This window comes from Pseudochaenichthys georgianus, chromosome 10 (genome assembly GCF_902827115.2).
Source record: "Pseudochaenichthys georgianus chromosome 10, fPseGeo1.2, whole genome shotgun sequence".
Taxonomy (NCBI): domain Eukaryota; kingdom Metazoa; phylum Chordata; class Actinopteri; order Perciformes; family Channichthyidae; genus Pseudochaenichthys; species Pseudochaenichthys georgianus.
The window spans coordinates 15,031,501-15,051,058 of NC_047512.1; the positions used below are offsets into that span (position 1 = coordinate 15,031,501).

General features: G+C 43.5%; 1 protein-coding gene across 1 annotated transcript; it reads right to left on the minus strand.

The window, feature by feature from the left end:
- Nucleotides 1-621: 621 nt before the first annotated feature.
- On the minus strand, nucleotides 622-18,182 carry apln (apelin). The gene is made up of 3 exons (XM_034092578.2): nucleotides 17,686-18,182; nucleotides 3,868-4,040; nucleotides 622-824 (listed from the first exon to the last, which is right to left on the minus strand). The coding sequence occupies exons 1-2, from the start codon at nucleotides 17,750-17,752 to the stop codon at nucleotides 3,874-3,876; spliced, it is 234 nt and encodes a 77-aa protein (XP_033948469.1). The 5' UTR covers nucleotides 17,753-18,182; the 3' UTR covers nucleotides 622-824; nucleotides 3,868-3,873.
- Between the last annotated feature and the right edge of the window lie 1,376 nt (nucleotides 18,183-19,558).

Consider the following 19,558-nt stretch of genomic DNA (forward strand, 5'->3'; position numbering starts at 1 on the left):
GGATTAAGAATCTCCTAAATGAAGGAAGTATTTAGTCACTTTAATGGATTGTATGACAATAGGTGCTCTCTTTCAGTCCAATCTGCATGCAGAATGTCTTAGGAGGTACAAAGCACTATTACAAATGATCTTTAAGCGATTAATATAGTGTCATCAAATGTCCTCCAATTTCAACTTTGAATTCCTTCTTGCAGCAGACGTCCAGAGAACAATAAGTGAACCTACTATTGTCAACTATTAAACGGACCCTGCCCTTCCACATAACCAGCGCCCTCTGCCACTAGTAAAGCTGTTAAGTAGCTACACAGCAATGAAATCTGCGGCTGAAGTAACCTTGGATCTGAGGGATGGGAATAACACACCGTGGAGAAATGACAGATGCTTTAAGACTCAGATTGTATTGACCGGGCTCCCTCTCCACCACATGTCATGCAAAGTGTGTGAGACACTCTATGATTGAGATCTATTAAGCAAATGATAGAAAATGTGAGAAAAAAAACAAAAAACCACTTGGGAGAAGACAGAGATAGATAAGTAGCGAGGGAGTGAGAGTAAGAGAAAGAGAGAGACAGAGAAATAGAGTCTGATAGCTCGGGCTCCATACCCCCCCCCCAACCCCCTTTCCCTGCCCCCCAAATCCTCCTAGAGCTGAGGGTGAGCGGCTTGTCCTGATTTTTTTGTGGACAGAGTTGCTTGAAGAACCAGCAGGTGCTATGGACATCACTCTTCAGGCTGGGCAAGCGTAGGCCCTTCATTGCAAGGCCCCCCAAGGCAAAGGAAGAGCATAGAAATCAGAACCTGGGGGAGGGCGCTCAAAGCAGTGCCTGCAAAACAGGAACAAAAACACAGAGAAAGAGCCATCAGCATGTGTTTATCTTTTTGCTTCCGAACAATAATTTCAGTTCTGCAGACATTTTAATTTCCTTTCCTAGAAGCATGCCCCTCAGGGAGTTTCTACCAGAGCTTTCAATGCGTTTTATGTTCTCTTGCAAAAACTAGAAACAAGTTAAGAAAAGGTTATCCCGGACATGTTCCAGACAGATTTCATGGTGTTGATTGGACAATGCGACAGGGAGTGAGAAAAACAATTGTATATCTCGCCGTTAAAGCACAAGCACCCCGCTATGCTACGCTAGAAGCGTTGGATCATTCCTTAACAATGAGGACATCTTTGATCTCCCTTCGCCTTTAATCTGCTCTTGTGGGATCATTTCCGAGATTGCAGATGTGTAGTACAAGTAAGCTTTGCTGCATGACAACAACATTCATTCACTGATAAGCGTCTGCTCTTGTTTCAAGTTGGCATATTTCTGCGTTCATGTAATGCCCCGAGAACTGATGTTCCGTGTGTCTAATCTCCATTGAGATGTTGTTTGTTGTCGTCTTTGTGCTTTTTCGGTCTACGGAATGATCTCAGGGCAGCAGCGCCTTGAAGTCGCTCTACATAACGGAGTGAATGTATGGGAAGAGATGCAGACCTGCTCTACATGTATGTTGTTTTGATGAGACTTGTGCACTGAGCTAACGCACACTCGGGGTTCTCAAGGGGTTTTCATAAATTGCCTGCGGCTCTAAATCTGTAATATCCTGTCGTCTTTTAGACAGGCACAGCTTAGATGCAAGAGTCCTTATAGCGCGTTGGAAACGGAGTCTACTGGGACGCACAAAGAGGATGACCTGGGTCACCATCGTTCTTCTCTCGCATCTGGAATATGTAAGGATGAAAAGTCAAGCTTTGCCTCAGGTGTCTAAGAAAATAAGAGATGAGCTGCTCTTGACACTGGAAAGGGGGAACGTAGCGAAACAGCATAGTCAGTGGACACACACTGTGAAGTTAACCATTGGTCTTAAACTCTACTTCTACGTAATTACACTCAGGATAATAATGACATCCACATACAGTCTGTCTGCCTGAGTCTCACCAGCTCTCTGCTGGATGTCTCCTAGCTTTGATCAAACAAAATGCATCTCCAGCTGCTTCCAGAAGGTGTTTTTCCCATCATCAGCACAAACTGAAGAAGAACGCAGGAAGAACAAAGGCTTTCAAATCATTCTGTTGGGTAGGTTGATGCCAGATGAGAATGAATTCCTTCCGTCATTATACATCATACCGAGGCATAAAGAACAAACTGGGACCAAACTGTGAAGAAGTGTAGTGCTTGGATCATTTACTCTGTGACTCTTGGTAGTGTTACCTCTAAACCGCTGCTAAAGGAAGGCTTGATTCCCACTGAGGTCACGTCGGGGTAAATTAGCATGGTATGTGAAAAAGCTCTTGAATGAGCTGAACTATGAACTTCACAAGAATGAGAGGAGCCGAGTGGGAAGCAGACAAAAAAAGGAAATCTTGAGCGTGTTGTGGTTTAAGAGGTGTTTGCAAAGACAGCATTGTGACTCACTGAGCCGTTCACTTTTACTGAGCTTCACAACTTCCTGAAGCTCCCCGTATTTGTGGCCAGCATTCTGGCACGAAACACTGCTCTGCTCTGAATACTCCACTAGCAGAGGATTCTCACCTTTTATTGGCAGACCCAGGAAAGTTGGAGTACCCACGTTGTCCTTCAAGGGTAGACTTCCCTGACTCTGTTCTTACTCATTGTTTTCACCTTTGTGCTAAGCCTCGAAAGCCCCTTATTGATAAAAGGAGTACAAAAAAATAATGATGGAGAATTCGCTATAGATTGTAAAAGCTGCTTTAGAGAAAGGAGCTTCCAGTCTTCTATAGCTTTGGTCTCTTTTCCTCAAAACTGATTAACCATGCCTTGACACTCTCTGGCTGCAGCCACCTCTCACTATGGCTTTAATTTATGGCGACCCTCTGCAGGTCAGTGTTGTATAGTCGGCACCTCCTGCAGGGATATTGTGTCTTGCTGAGTTTCCCTGTCTCTCTCAGCGTCTGGGAGAAACATATGAATGGGTCTTGCCCTTCTTAATGCAAGTTCGTACTGCTCTTGTTCCATTCACAGATATATGCCACCATCTGCATGGAGAGTTTTCATCTTTATACACTGTGTACATTTGATCATCTTTTTGATTACTGATTTAGTTTCTCAATGAAGCTTGATCTGTTTTTCTAGAAATACAGAGAGTTTGTTTTGGTTCTGAAAAGAAAACTATACTTTGAAAAAGTGATAAGTCAAATATTGTTTCTGATTTTGGATGAAAGAGTTTTCACCCAAAGGCTTGTTTTACTCCACAGCAAGTTAAACATTATTTCACGGGTAAAGCGCGGCCACGGCCACCATGAAACCCAACTCTTAAAAGTGTTATCTTTGGTAAAAGGGTTTAATTTACTTAATGAGATGGAGAGGAAAGAGTTATGCTAGCTGAATTGACTCAAAGCTTGGGTTTCTAAGTATAACTGTCTCCCACATGAGGAAATAAATGACGTGCCTTAAAAACAAACCCTGTACTACTAAGGCATGCAACTAGGCTAAAGTCCAGTAATCTGTTAAGACATGCACTTATTCTCAATGCCAACAAAAACATCCTTGTGTTGGAGTTGAGTTTGGCTGCTGAGTTCCCAGTGTTCCTGTAAGAGTTTCCCTTTCGTCACTGAAACTACTGATTCTGCCAACAAAGTATTTTAAGACTCAACAGCTAGACCACTTAGAAATGTATTTTTGAAATTGTATCCTCACTAGTCAGCAGATATGATATGATATTTCGCAAAGTGCTTTGGCTCATATTCCCTCGAGAAACAAGTAGCTCTGACTTGACAGAAAGTTGGTCAAATGCAGGAGAGAATAGCACATAGTTTTTTACGAGAATCCACTTTTACTGACCGTATAATCACAGGTTTGATTGCATGCTTTGCCAGACTAAACCTAACGAGCGTCTATTCACCTCTGACTGCTATAAACTCACCTTGCTCTAGAACGGCATGGGCCCCTTGTGGGAAAGACGTGGCCGTGGGCGTCTCCTCTTCCAGCCGGCTGGTCTGTGGCTCTGGCCGCCCCTCGCAGGATTTTGCTGGACCATTTTTCTGACTGTGGCCGCCTGTTGCAGCCCTCTGCCATGTTCTGTGGAGGCCATGGGACCTGGAAGACACACAGAGGAGATGGCAATTAGATAACCTCGCCAGAAAATGGCATGTCACAGCCTCTTCTCACCCAGAGTATCACATTTTGATTATCTGCTTAGTCCATCAGTGCCAACGGAAAATGTGTAGCAAAATCCAAAGAGGGATCACAGTGGTAATGGATGAGGAAACAAGAGACATGTATAGATAAGTGTGAGAGTGTGTGTGTGGGCCTCTTTAAGCCCACCCAGCATTGTAGTTCATCAAGTCAGCGCGGTGGAACCCAAGCCAAGCGGATAGACGGGGAAACCGAAACCCTCATGTCTCTATCACTCTCCCTCAAGATTACAAACGCCGCCCAGCAACAGACCTCGCAGAGGTGCATCCTGTCGCCGTGTCTGATCCGAGATTAGAGATGAGTTTAATAATGCTGCATCTGTGTGAGAATGTGTGTGAATGTTAGGTGGTGTGTGAGTACATGTGTGTTTGGGAGCGATCCCAGATGTTCTCAGTCATCTCTCAATAAGTGTGGCCTGATCCCTCTAAGCCCCTCTTTTCCAAATGGTTTGGTCCACCTTAAGTGTCTCTATGACCTCTTAACCTATTGCAAACTGAAAGACCTGCTCTTGGAAATACAGATATTCTTCCAGATTGTTTCACAGTAATCTCAACTTGTAATCGGATATTTAATGTGGGTGATCTTTCACACTGCAGCCAGTTATTAAGTCCAATAAAAATGGAGGAAAAGCAGAGTTGGGCTTTTATTATGGCATGTTAAAGTAATTGAATATCCCAGTGGCCATTTCTTTGTATGTATTACTTACAGTTAAATGAACATTTTATAAAGGTAACCTTTATCCATCTCATAAAGAATGTAAGTTAATGGATCTGTGTAGATGTGATAAAAGTGGTATTCTATCTTTTTAGCAGGTGATGCTAGTTTGAAGGAATCACAAGAGACAAATTACAAAATTCTGATTTCTAGTCCAAAGTATGAGTTCAAATCCTAAACACTGAATCGTAACTTACCCATAATGCCAACCAAGCCTCTAAAATAACCACTTCTCAAATGCCACAACTCTAGTTTGTAATAGGCTTATTCAGTGTTGAAACCAAGCCCAGATAACCCTTTAACACAACATTATTATTTCTTCAAATAACTTAATAGGTAAAATTGATGGAAAACCGCTTTGAGCACGCCTTCTACATTTCTAAAGCTTCTTCAGAGCCAAACTAACCCTCTTCTCGCCAAAGAAAATACACATTTCTGTCTTCAAAAAGCAGATTGACATCACTCACATGGGGTCATGACATTCCTGTCCCCTTTCCTCAGAGACACGGGCACCATTTTTAGAATTCCCGACAGATTGACCTTAGTCCAGTTTGAGGGCTCGGGTGAGGACATGGCTTAAGATAAGTCAACTAGTCAACTGTAGAGGTTGGAAAAAGCGGCAAGTATATTGAGGACAGCACTTACAAAAGCCATGATGATCCCTAGTTCCGTACCATCCGTTTCATCCGTCAGTGTCTATGCTGTTATATGAACAATGCACAGCAACAAGAAACGGTCTCTACTGCATTCAAAACACTCTCCTTTAATAGCAAAGATCAACATGTTTGAATTGAGGGCAGCTTTCTTCAAGAGGAGAATTCAAAAACACCATTAGGAAGCAAAGTCTCTCTCCAGCCTCTCTTAATTATTGACCTTGAAAACCTTTTTGAAAGAACAACTCTCAGTAGAAAAAGAGTGTTTCCAGCTTTCAGGTTTAAATAAAGGCGAACTGCATGACTGCGCTAGACAGCTTGCTGAATGTTTTCAATGTATATCCCTGAAATGCCAGACATCTCAAGTTCCACATCCACACTAAGCTTCTTCCGCAAGCACATTACACACTATATTTGTGGGTGAACAGTGGGCTAATTCATTTGCAGCAGGGAAAGACTGTGTTGCATATTTCCGCATCTAAAGCCCATCTTGCCCCGAGGAGCACTAATCTGTGCATTATCCTTTTGTTATTGCTCCAGATACACTGTGAAGGAGGGACTTTGACACATTCTGAAGGCTTTCAGCTCATTTCTTTCAAATCCAGGGGGTTCAATGTGAAAACACTGTGTTGAGTGTTATGGGGGGCCTTCTTCTTCTTTCTGCTGAAACGAAGCCAGCATTAGAACACACAGAAACTCAAGAGCAGTCTTCTGTATTTAAGGTGCCATAACTGTATGCTCGAAAACAATCTAGTTTGTACGCAGTATTATGTCTGAAGTTGTGTAAGATGATTGAAATGGTCCAATTTGATTGTGTTGCGTAAAGCCTGAACGTGGTCAAACACTGCAGACATTACTTGTTCACATTTTCAGATTATTTTCAAAAATAGTTTTGCATTTGGTTATATAAATGGAAAAGTGCCAGAAGTAATTCATTCCAAAACAACAGCTACAGAGAGAAGGTAAAATCCTCAATTAGCTCTAGGGCTGAAAGTCGTTGAGTTTGATTGTCCACTAGTGACTCCTAAGTAGACTTGAACATTCTTCAAGTTTTAGCTGTAATTCTTTTTACAGCAAGTGGCTAGATCTTTGAAAAAATGGTGCACTCAACAATATAATAATAAACACATTGTTGGTAGGCTATACATATGGATGGTGATGAAACAGTAAAAAAGACTCCATTACAAAGCATGGTAACCACGTTTGACCATTCAACAAGCACTGTTTTAAAACATACTGACACATACATGTCTCACAGTTATACCTGCTGTAGCTGCAGTGCTACACATCTCCCGACTGCAGCTGATGTTTGAGCGATGGCTAGTTTAGGAGTGGCTATGCATGAAGGTAAAGTAATTGTACCTCGGCTCACACAACTCGTGCTGTTTCTCCCACACGGTGGCTCAGGCTATCATAACCCAGGTCCATAATGAGACCATTTAGATGTCTGCTGCCATAGCAAGCTGTCAGCTGCTGCACTGTGGTTTGAAGGGAGAACATCTCATGATTCTCCTGACAAATCTCAACCCATCCAATCTGGCTACAGGGTAGAAAAGTGTAATGAAAGCTGCTAAAAATAAGCCGGGCCCCAGTGATAACACTGACAGTATAGATTAACCCCTGCAGCCTGTAGGAAAGCATCTCAGCATGACAGACATGACATATAGCAACAGCTAGCTTCTACCCATCTGTAGAGGAGCTCGTATAGATGAAATGTGGCAGCGTCTGTTGCATCTGGATAATACCATTTGATTGTTTTCATGGCAGGTTTATCATTGGTAAATGCATAGTTCATCTCTGTAAACAAAGATATCTCCTCTATCTTATTGCTCTGGAATTGGTTCCAGTCTCTATAGTATTCTATTTGATCTTTTCCCATGAGAGGTTCCCATGTTTATGTTCTGCTGGTCAAACCGTAAAATTGCAGGATAACATTTGTCTTACAACAACACGTGTGTTATCTATTTCTGATGATCTTGGAACCCCTGCTTTTGCCCTTTTCCTACAAATCTCAACACTTCTTCCCCCACTTGGTAATTCCCTAATTAAAGTTTAATAAAGGTGGAATTTCAGGAATGCTGGTTATTACTTATACCCTCTGCCGCCTCCTTAAGAAGGAAAGGGTTGAAGAGAAGACTGTAGAAGTGGTCAGGCAGAGAGGAGAAGTGTCACAAACTGGCCAGTCTCCAGACTAAAGATGAATAGCTGGCTGGCTGCTCCCTGATTCTCCGCCCTAGATTCACAAGCACCTCCTGAGGTGATATTTGTTATGTTGTGTTTTTTAAATGGCCGGCTCTCCGTCTTATTAAGGCCTGGCGGGAAGCGGGAAACTGACAGCTTATCCCTGTTGGTGCTGCAAAGAGTCCATCAGTGGAGCCTGGAGAGTTATACATCTTCCAGCACTTGTCCGTCCAGTCAGAGAAGAGAAATGGCTGTCCTCTGGTTTAATGCCAAGTTCATCAACTGGCCCCTCGGCTGGCAGTAGCAGACAGTACATCACAGCGCTGTGTGTCAATGCAGCAACGCAGGCAGCATGGCAAATGGGCCGGAGCTGCTTATTAATAGTTGTAAAGCTGATTTGTGTTTATTGGCTGCCAAAACAACCACATAACAAATGTCTGCGCTTGTAAATGCAGCCACAGAGTAAAGGGTATTTGTGCCACTATGACACAAGAGATTAAGTGATACAAGTCTGAGTATAAATGTAGCAACAAGTAGCCTACGTTTAGGAACCCTTGCATCGAAAGTAGACATGCGCAGTCAAGCATGGCCACCAACATGTAATCCTTGCTGTGTTGCATTTTCTCTGTGTCACCACAAATTGAATTGTATTGTCCTCTTGATTCGTATCTGTTTGTTTACTTGTCTTGCTCATCACTCACGGTCACACTGATTATGAATCAATTGTGTGCAATCTCATTGATCCGTTTTCTCATTTCATCTCTCTTCTTGTTTCTTTACCGTCCCGCCATCACTTGTCTGACAACTCTGTGCCATACATCTTGCTCTCTGTGGTTTGTTCAGACATATCGTGAACACAGACGGCTGCGATGACGGGAATTAGTTGGCACTGAAATAAAGAGTGAAGCCCCGCTGTATGATTTTACAAACAAAGATTGCATCCAAAAACCTTATAAATAATCATAGCCGGATTTCCTTCTTAGGTCACTATAATGTTTTGAGATGTATTAGCTGCTCATTGGTTTACCACTTTGGTGTAGAGTAAAATATCCTAACAACTGTTAAATGGATTGACATGAAACAAACATTCATTATCCCCAGAGGATACATTTGACTGATTTCAGCGTTAACATTGATTTGGCCTTAACATTCAACCTAGCGCCATGATTGGTTTCAAGTTTAATTTGTCCATTCCTTCCCTTTATGAACAAAAACCTAAGCCAATATTTTCCCATCATCCTCAGCTGTACTTTTTGTGGTATTTAGCAAATGTAAACATGCTTTACAAAAACGCTGAACACTTTCTACATTATACCTGCCAAACATCTGCATGTAAGACTTTTCCTAGTGAGTGTGTTTTGATTCAGCAACATTAATCATCAATTAAAAACACCAGCTATTATTCATGTGGGATACTACCATCACAGCGCCAGTTGTTGTGCAAAAATAAAATAGAGTATAATGTTTTATTAAACTATAAGTCAATACACTCCAGTTACGTTTGGGACTATTCCCACACCATAAACACTATAAATAATAAAGCATTCCATAACATTTCCCTATGTAATAATAGATTGGGTTTCTATTGCAAAAACAAACTAAGGACTTGCACAGTAATATAAAGACAACAGCATTATGTGTGTCTATAGGTAGTTGTAGCTCAGTATGTGTTTGTGTAATCCTTATGGGTAACAGAGCAATATTTGTGTTAGTGTTGGAGAGGAAGAATAAATACCCTAGTGTGTGTAGCCATGGTTATTACCATGACGTTGGAGCAGCCAGCCTGCTGTCTCCATCGTGTGCCTCCCTACTTCATTCACTAAAAGTAGCTTTGGCTAATGAATCCCTTCATGACATCACTACAGACATACTAACCCACACAGCCAGACAGACATGTCATTGGCAAAGATGCTTCCCTCTGCATAAGCACATTAGGGGATCAGGATTATTTAGCCATGGATGAGATGTGTTAATTGTGCTAGATACAAGTCAAACATTCTTTTAACCTACAATAAGCCTCAGCACTGCTACAGCATCATACTGGGGATTTGCTCGCTGCCTGACAGCCTCCCCGCACATTCATCCTGCACATATGGAACGGTGCCTAACTAAGGAGGCAATCCCTCGTTGTTCAGCTTTCACAATCCAACATTTAGTGTCGGAAATGCTGCTTATCGCATGCCTACCAGTAAGTCTGGGCCTTGGCAGAAACTGGTACCAATTGCATGCCGACTTTCAGACCACGTTACCATGGCAGCCACCATGAAAGGCGCTCAGTTTAGAGCAAAAAAGAATGACATTGTCAGCTGAAATCGACCAGGTTCTCAATTTACAGATTTCACTGCGCAGAGACTGAATCCATGAACAGCCTCTGACTGTGACTGTGATGTTTTTGAACCTCCCTCTGTGGGTAACCACACTTGGCCTCTGACTGAGTGTTCCTCTCAGGGGGGGGGGGGTTGTTTTGTTTTGGTCGACAGCTCTTTCTTTTATTTATGTTGGTAACTGTTTGATATGCAGCATTGTTGTGCCGTGATAATACTGGGCTTGTGGCTGAGTTGAAGGCTTGCTTTGTCTATACAAACTCCAGCGAGGAAACCACAACAACAGTGCATAAAAAGTTGCTCCACTTACAGCCGTTTTTAATCTTAACCCCTTGTCCAACCTGCTCGGAAAACAACCCCCCACTCTCACTTAAGGTTCCGAACAAATTAAAAACAAACTGTGCAGCCCTGCAGTTCCTGGCTTTCTGCAGATGTCCTTTTGAGTGAGCCAGCTGCCTGTGAAGTGTGGTGATATATATGCTCCTGAATTAGAGAGTGTATGAAATGATGAGGTGTGAGACTGCGTTCTCTGCTCTGATCAGAGCGCTGTGAGTTCAAAGGGTCCAGCAGCAGCATCGAGCAGCTAATAAAGCCACTGACTCCCCTCACCACTTGACTGCCTGACTGTTGGTTTATTCACAATCCCACTCCAGTTGAAGGGGTGAATTTGTGGCTATAAGGTTACTGCAGGTTGGAGCTTACTGATCAGGCAGAGAAGCAAACATCGCACAACTCAGAGGGGAGGTTTCTTTTCACAACTTGTATTGAGGAGTGTCAAAACTGCAGAGGAGATGCCTGTGTGGATGTTTACTGTTCAGCAAGCTTCCTTTTTTGCGCATGGCAGGTACAGCAGTCAGGTAAGGCTACCGACGATTGCCCTAATCTCCAGAGATTGTATGTCAAGGGCAAAGGGATCCTCCAACCATCCGTTTCCATGGGCACGCTAATCAGATGGGAAACACAGCCCCCTCCCTCTCCTGTGTCATCGCTCCCCCCATGCTGTGAACCTGCATGCAATCTCCCATTTTTAATGTGGGAGAAACAGAGAGGGATGGAAACGTCACTGCGCCGGGTTCACTGCAGCTTTTAGAGCCCGAGGGCACCATCGTCTCTCCCTATAGCTTATACAGTACTATTAAAGGAAAGAGGCAGCCACATTGCATCAGACTCAAGATTACAAAACAACAGCTAAAGCTTAACTGAACAGATTAACTCAACAAAGGGTGTCACTATTTGAGATATTGGTGCATATAAGGACATGCAAAATCACATGTACAAGGACAAAACGGTTTAATACATTAAGATGTGTTCAGTTGTTATGCATCTCATCGATCAGTCATCTGAAAATCTCTTAATGTAAAAATGAAAACCTCAGGACCTACATGTTCTCAGTTTGAAACATTTCCCTTGTTATTATTATTAATTATGAATGCAAAACTACATTTATAACACAACATAAGCAAAGCAACTCAGTTCCGCTCAACACAATTGTTTTATTATGGTATTTTCCAAGCCTCTTAATAGGTTAGTAATATATAACTTTGGAGGTTAAATGCTTTTAGGCGATACTGAAGCAATGAAAATAAACATATCTCTAATCAAACAGACACACTTTTATGAAATGTTATCTCATCTGAAAAGGCCAGTCATTCTTGCTGCTTGGATTGTACGCTTGTTTTGCTTCGACTATTTAAAGAGTCTTCTAAAACAGAAATGTTAACTTAGCATATGGACGGCAGGAAAAAGGCACCTTGGGCTCAAGGTTAGCAATAAAACATAGTAAGCAATTCTGCAACACCTAATTAGGGGAGATATATAATTCATGAGGATTTTTACTGACAGGTTCAGCTGCTGTGCTGAAAGTGAGCTAAAGTTTAGTTTCTATCGGCCCTCTGAGTTGACAAGGTTTTCATCAGCTGTTGGGATAAACTGTTTTCCTGATGCATGTTTATAAATTCCAATATCTTGTTTTGCTCTCCTGTTCTTACACACATCTGTTCATGTTCAAGGGGCCCACAGAGCAGGGCTTCCCTTCCCGAGCAGAGACAGAGGGACGCAGCGAGGGGCCCTGTCCTGATCCAGGAAACAGGCAGACGAGAGATCCACGCTATTAGTCCGTGGCAGATCATTAGATTGACCAACTTTTAAGCGTGGGACAGTACGTGTGCGATATTCTCCCAGGGAAAGTAACATTTGTGATCAAAGACGGAGCATTTGTGTTGAATAATGCATGATTTCATAAATGAGTGATTTGTGTGTTGTCACAGAAGGGCCCCAGTTCTGTGGAAGATGTAAGAGATCTTGTATTTTAAAGCTTTTCAATTAAAGCCAAGAACATAAAGTCCATGACAGTTTGAAACCTCATGAGGTGCACCACCACGTCCTATAAATCTCTGAGAATAAAGTGACGTGCACATCCTGTTGCCTAAGGCTTGGAGTTTAGGCGGATCCCAGCGGACGCGTCAATAAATGAACCCCAAAGCTACCGAATCCCTCTACACCATCCCTAGCCCCAATCCACACCGCCATCCTCGCTGCAATGCAATCCCTCGTCTGATTCAAACTGCCTAACAACAGCCAGCTGTGCAGCTCTTTTAGCCATACATTATATGAAATCTCTCTGATCCATGATGGCGCCTATAGAGGTTTGACGGTAATAGTGACAAAACCCTAAACCATATTTATTTGGTTCTCCAGAGTAATCTTTCCTACTCCTACATACTGTTTAGCTGCTGTAATTATGAAAGGCTACCACATATGACAACTCTAGAGTAATACACAGAAGTCGTATTTTTCAATTCTGGGTTCCCACAAATTGAGCATGAAAATAATTAAAGCACCTGCATTCCGAAAGACCGCAATATTTATCCTGCGGTCTGGCAGACCGTTAATAAAAATGTCCACTCGGATCTTGATCAGGAATATGATCTGCTGGACTACTGCTGTAAATGTAACACTTAATGTTCAAAAAGAGACTCATAAATCACTTTAATGTTGGTCAGTAGTGAAAACCAGAGCAGTTTTGGAGAATATCTGGCTCTAATTAAGTTGTAAGGAGCGCCCCGGGCCCGAGGATAAGGTCTGGTGATCACATGAGGTCTGGTTAACACAGGACCCCCTTACACCCCCCCCCCCCCCCCCATTACCCCAATCCTTCAGGTTATGCCCTCAAAAGGGGGTCTGGACTGCAACAGACATATGTACATAAGGAATCAGAATGGATTTAGAATTTCAAGGTTTAAGCATGTTTAGCTTCTACACAGCCAACAAGTGTCATCATTCCACATGTGAAATAGTAAAGACAGACTTCATCACCAGCTGTGAGTTTTTAGATGTAACCGTGACTTCCCCCTCTGTGGAAAGCTTACACAACCTCTGAGCTCCCTGATAGCCTCTCTTCCTGTCCACCCTTCATTTATTTCTCTGTCCCTTGGCCCGTCTTTTACTCCCACTTTTGCTTTTTTTTCCCTTCACTGCATTTGCTCTCAAGGGAAGATCTAAGTGAGTAGATTTATTCATTCAAAGGGTTCTGAATGACATTACAGCAGCCCAGCAGTCGCATATGCCAAAGTCTTCAACAGCTGAGCTCTCCAGGGAGTGTTAGCCCAAAGGTTAGCTTATATCCCTACCAAATGAGTTATGATTTTTCACTAAATCTCTTCCTCAACTCCCACCCCCTCCAGAGCAATTTGGAGTGCCATTCACCAAGCTCATGCTGGGTGATATTATACAGATGTGAAGGGTTTATCACAGAGAGTGCTTTTTAAAAACCTCCTCATTCAAACATACTTACAGCTACAATGAGTTGCATAGTATAAACCCTACAGGGGAAGGCGCTATGGACAAATATTATATTGCTGTATAGTACATGAGTTTATATCAGAAACTCAAATATTTTGACATAGAAATTGTTAGATCAAATCCAGCTTTTTAAATACCTGCCAAATCAAGGAACTTTATCACAAAATCTGCTTATTCATTTGCAACATCGACCACCACAGTTTAATGCCAACATAATAGGGAGAATGGGAAAACCTACAGTTTTTCCGACTTTCAGAACGTGTAAACATTATTCCAAGATGGCTACCCCCAATGCTAACCCTGCAGTCGCAAACCATTGAAACAGCCTAAACTACACTGTAGCTTCACATCATTTGAGGCAATTTAGCATCAAATAAACCAAACAGTATACAACAAATGAATTAACTTGTACTCCTTGTAAATGAGCTACATCAAATATTTTCTTTTTAAATAGGGAAGGGTGTTGCTTTTGTAAGAAATGCCCCAGATATATAATATTAAATGGTTGGCTACTGTGTGTGTGTGTGTGTGTGTGTGTGTGTGTGTGTGTGTGTGTGTGTGTGTGTGTGTGTGTGTGTGTGTGTGTGTGTGTGTGTGTGTGTGTGTGTGTGTGTGTGTGTGTGTGTGTGTGTGTGTGTGTGTGTGTGTGTGTGTGTGTGTGTGTGTGTGTGTGTGTGTGTGTGTGTGTGTGTGTGTGTGTGTGTGTGTGTGTGTGTGTGTGTGTGTGTGTGTGTGTGTGTGTGTGTGTGTGTGTGTGTGTGTGTGTGTTTTTCTGTGACACAAACCCAGGTAGTGCTCAGGATCTCCTCTCCCGCCTACAAATAAAAAAGGGAAAAGGCTCTGTGATACTCCATAATCCCGTAATAACCTCTTCTTCCCCTTTTACACACATGTTTGCCCACTGCTCCTTTGTTATTCCTGGACATCTGGAAAAGTTTAGCTGTGTTTGTTCTCTCCACAACCGCCATAATCACGTCCACAGGCACAAACACCTTCTTCACATTAGAAAAACCTAGGATTATGATTTAAAGCTTCCTGGCTGCGGTTGGTTTACATATATATTTATATATATATAAGTTGCTAACACAATAATCACACCCTGGTTTATGCTCTGAGGAGCCTTAATGAGAGGCTGCATGTACTGTCGCCCTCATTACATTGACCCGCAACACTGGGGTGAGCATGTGAAAGAGGCAAGCTACAGTACGGTATGCATGATGGTCCAGCCAGCCCCAACAATACATCAAAGTTTAATACGGAATAATAGCACTGCTGACATCTCTCATAAAATCACCCCCTTCCTAAGCAGACGATTCCTCGGCCAGATAATGGCTCTGATCTGGGCCTCGTGCCCTGCTCACACTCACTACTGGCTCACCTGTTCAATCCAGGCCTCACAATTACACCCTCTGTGTTTAAGTGTGTGCGTGTGTGTGCATGTCTGAGCCAGCTGCTATTGTTTTTATCCTGAGCATCCCTAGGTGAAGATTGTCAGGGTGTTTCCATGATGGGGAAAAAAAGGAAGCTTTGATATCTTTTAAGAGGCTGTGAGACACGAGATGTTTTCAAACTGTTTATATACCAGTCTTAAGAGTTACACAGGGAGGAAGAGTGATCGGCCTCGGGATGAATTATGGATACCACATGTCTAAAGCTGGAGCCCACTCTTGAGCCAGAGTGCTTTTCAAGGATGGGTAATTGAAGTGCGCTGCGAAAGGATGCTAATATTACCTAGAGAAGGCCACAGCAGCTCTTTTAGTGAACTGAATGAATATTGTAAGTAGTATTAGGTTGTGGAGTTGAATTGCCTGTTGCACTAAGACTTCTTGCTAATATGCATATGTATCCATAAATACAATCATGCACACTTCCCCACCCTCTAATCAGCTTTATATGAATTGCTTCCTGCAAGTACACACACACACACACACACACACACACACACACACACACACACACACACACACACACACACACACACACACACACACACACACACACACACACACACACACACACACACACACACACACACACACACACACACACACACACACACACACACACACACACACACACACACAGACACACACTGTCGGTGTGCATCTTCTTTCTCAGACTCACATGTCCACACACAGATGCCTGAGAAAGAAAGCCCACTGAACTGGAAAAGCGTTTGTCTCAAGATGAAAGGCTTCACACCCACTGCCTACATGCAGAGCCTCTTCCGACACCTTCCCGCGACAGCGCATACTGTAGCAGAGGCTTGTGCTACGCAGACACACTCCAGCTAGCATCCCTCCCCACACCCATCAACGCTGCAACACACTTGCATCCTCTCCTCTTCTTCAATCCCTTTCTCTCTCTTCCTGTATGTCAACGGAGCTCTGGTACTACAGTAGCAGCCGGGGAACAGAGAGGCATATAAGCGGCATGACTTGAACAACGTTGAGAAGGATAAGCTCCCATGAAAGCCTGAGGCACATCAGCCTTGTTTTCCCCGTCGCCGGTGTAGCCCGGTGGGCTCTCAGGCGTGGAACATGCTTAGCCACACGCAGGGCGTGAAAAACGACACTGACCATGATGCTAGATAATTGCTTCCCATTTACTCATGTGCTGTGAGCCTCAGACAAAAATAGCATGTCGCTGAAACGAATTTGCTGGGAAGCATGGGAACTGTGAGTGCTGTGGCTGTGGATCGATACAGAGTGGACAGCATCAAGCAAGCAGAAAGTCTACACAGCATCTTACAAGCACAGCACCTAGCAACATATAGTCTAACAGCATTCAATAGTATGTCATCCTAGGCCTATATCTTATGACCATACACTATGCTACATCTTATATTACACAGCATCTTTCCCATGTAGTACATTTAAACACAGTGTGTCTGTGTGTCCTACCCACTATAGTTAGTGGGTAGGTGATAATCCCAAGAATGGCCCAGACATGTACACAGGCCTAACTGTTGTTTTTTCACACTACAATGTTACCTGCATCACATCTGCAGACTGCCCACCGCTCTCCAAACTAAACCCCCGGCCACATATCTCAGAACCCGTTTCCTCGCACCAGCAATGAGAGAGAATATGCCCTGCCCCTGTATAATTGTCCCGAGTCAATGTTTTTGTTCTACATATCAGACGTTTTAGATCCACACTGGAATTGATATCTAGTCCAACAATGGCTCCAGAGACCCAGCAGCACTTTACGGAAATGTACTGTGACAAGGCGGCAAGCCCCTCAGGAGACGATCCATCTATCTGGGATCTGTGTTTCCCTCATCGATGCATACAACAATTACAGTGCTCATTATCATCACCACAGGAGGCAAGCACGCAGAGGTGCTGTGTTGCCCTGCTGCACAATCACAGTCATGTAATGATTTATAGAACACTCGGGTCAGATGGAATACATCAAGCCATACATACATCGGAATCACTCCACCTTACAGAACATGTGCCATGCATATCTTACATTTCACAACAGCCACAACAATCACCCATGCATACAGCATTATTATCACTCAGGCATAGCTCCACACATTCATGTCCATCAACACCAATCTTTCCTCTCCAAGTGTTCCAAGCTTTCATCAAGGTGAGGCAGGGAGGGAAATGATCAATCTCAGCTCACATTCAAGTTTAACAGAACAAGCCATGGCAGCACAATAGCAGACCACAGTATAACCACTGCAGTGCAGTACTGTATACAGCCAGGTGCTGATATGCCTGCCTTTTAGAGCCCACACAAGGCTAACCATGCTGGGTAACTGATCAACTACAGATGCCTGCAAGAGCACAAGGCAAACAGAGAGAGAAATAGAAAGCAGAGCGAGATGCCCGCGATGAGGCTGAACGCTCCTGTACTCACCAGCACTGGCAGAACACAGCAGAGACACCAAGAGCACAATCACCAGCGTCAGGATCTTCACATTCATTTCTGCACTCCCCTCTGGCTCTCCGCTAGTCACTCGCTGATATACTGTAGTGGTGTGTGTGTGTGGATGGGAGGGAGAGGGAGAGAGAGCAGCTGAGCGAGCAAGAAAGAGAGAGACTGTTTGCTCTCCTGTGTGTGAGTGTGTCAGTTTGTGGGAATATGTGTGTGTGGTGGCTCCCTGGCTGTGTGTTTGTCTAAATGCGTATTTGTATATCAGTGTGTGTGTGACAGCGCCACTCCAAGACTGAAGGCACGTCTTTATCTGAGCTCTCCCACAGAGGTGTGTGTGTGTGTTTCTTCTTTTCTTCTGTCAGTAAAAAAACGGCAGCCTGAGCCAAGTTCAGTGGAGCTGTGAATGTGCTGGAAGTCAGCCTGCAGGTCTGTCTGTCCAAGTGTGCGTCCCTCCGTGCGTTGGTATGAGTCCAGTTGGTCATGTGGCTTATGTATCATTGACTCTGTGGGTCAACGAAAAGCCCCCCTAACCCCACCATCACCCATGCTCTCCACCCCTTTTCAAGCAAACATGCAAGTGCACACGGCAGAGGAGAGAGCAGAGCGGTAGCAAAGGGAGGGAGGGAAGGGGGGAGGTGGGAGGTGAAGGGTGGGGGAGCATGCAGGTTTATGATAATACCCAAACAGATGCTCTTGTTGAAAACTCTTTGAATTGCAAACAGGGCGGCTTGCCAGGACTCCAGGAATCAAAATACCAGCTTATTGGGGGATGTAGATGAAAGAAGGGAAGGTGTGAGATGAGGTTAATTTGTTCCTGTGTTTGTATCTATGCCAGCTGTTAGGACCTTTCTTCCTCACTATTCTTTCCCTCAGTGGCGCTGAAGGTATAGCTGAAATCACTCACGTCGTTTGAAGTGAGTGCTCGTGACGCTGTGCGTAACCGCAATTGGTTCCTCTGCCCCTGAAGTCATTTGTTTTATTTAGCTACAAAGATTATATTCTTTCCACAAACAAAAGCCACAAGAAAACCACCACCCTGCAACGGGTATAAAGTTGTATTTGTTTAATCATACAATCAACAGAAAAGGTTGCATTTCTTGCAGTGAATGCTGAGAACTCTACGCTGGCACTAGAAGTACATCAAGTGTTCTTATCGCGTTTAGCCGCAGAGCGATTTCAATGCGAGAAGTTTCTCTACTTGAGAAGAGAATCGTTCAGGAAGGACCGTACATTTTGTATGTTTTAAACTATGCATACACAATAAAAAAAAAGAAACACTGAACTCCACGCAATTACAAAATGTACGTTCAATTAGTTTGCAGATCTGATCCAACAATAAAATAATCTTTAACATAGGTGTTTTTTTATGAATTATTGTTGGTATGGCTTCAGTTCACTTTAGTTCCCAAAGGGCTGAAGTGACACATGATGGATGGACCGCCTTTGGTCACAACCTCCAAACACCCCCCCACCATAGTCTTCCACACAAACCCTTTTCTATGTGTTGTCACTAAACAGTCACTTTAGTGGTGTAGACCTGAGAAGAGGGGCCCTGTGACCCTGGACTCTGCAGCTCCCGCTTCACACAGCCCGCCCATTGTCTCCCAAAGGCTCCAGGTCCCAGAGGGCAACATGTCTGTGCCACCCACTCCAGATCCAACAACAAGAGCAGCTTCCATTTTTACATGCAGCACTTGAAGCCTTCACTTCATGTGAAGCAATCCTCTCACCTCAGGGATGCAGCCCCCGGGGGCTAAAGATGCTTATCCAAGCCTGTCCTTTTTTTAGCTCCGAGATAATTCGCCCAAGTGCCTTTTTAAAGAATCTGTTCACAGCTTTTTCTCAAAGGTGCTCA

Excerpts from the sequence above, each read along its gene's own strand:
- apln (XM_034092578.2), bottom strand. The coding sequence starts at position 17,752 with ATGAATGTGAAGATCCTGACGCTGGTGATTGTGCTCTTGGTGTCTCTG. Across the intron at positions 4,041-17,685 it reads GCTGTGTTCTGCCAGTGCTG|GTCCCATGGCCTCCACAGAA; the intron begins GTGAGTACAGGA and ends TGTGTCTTCCAG.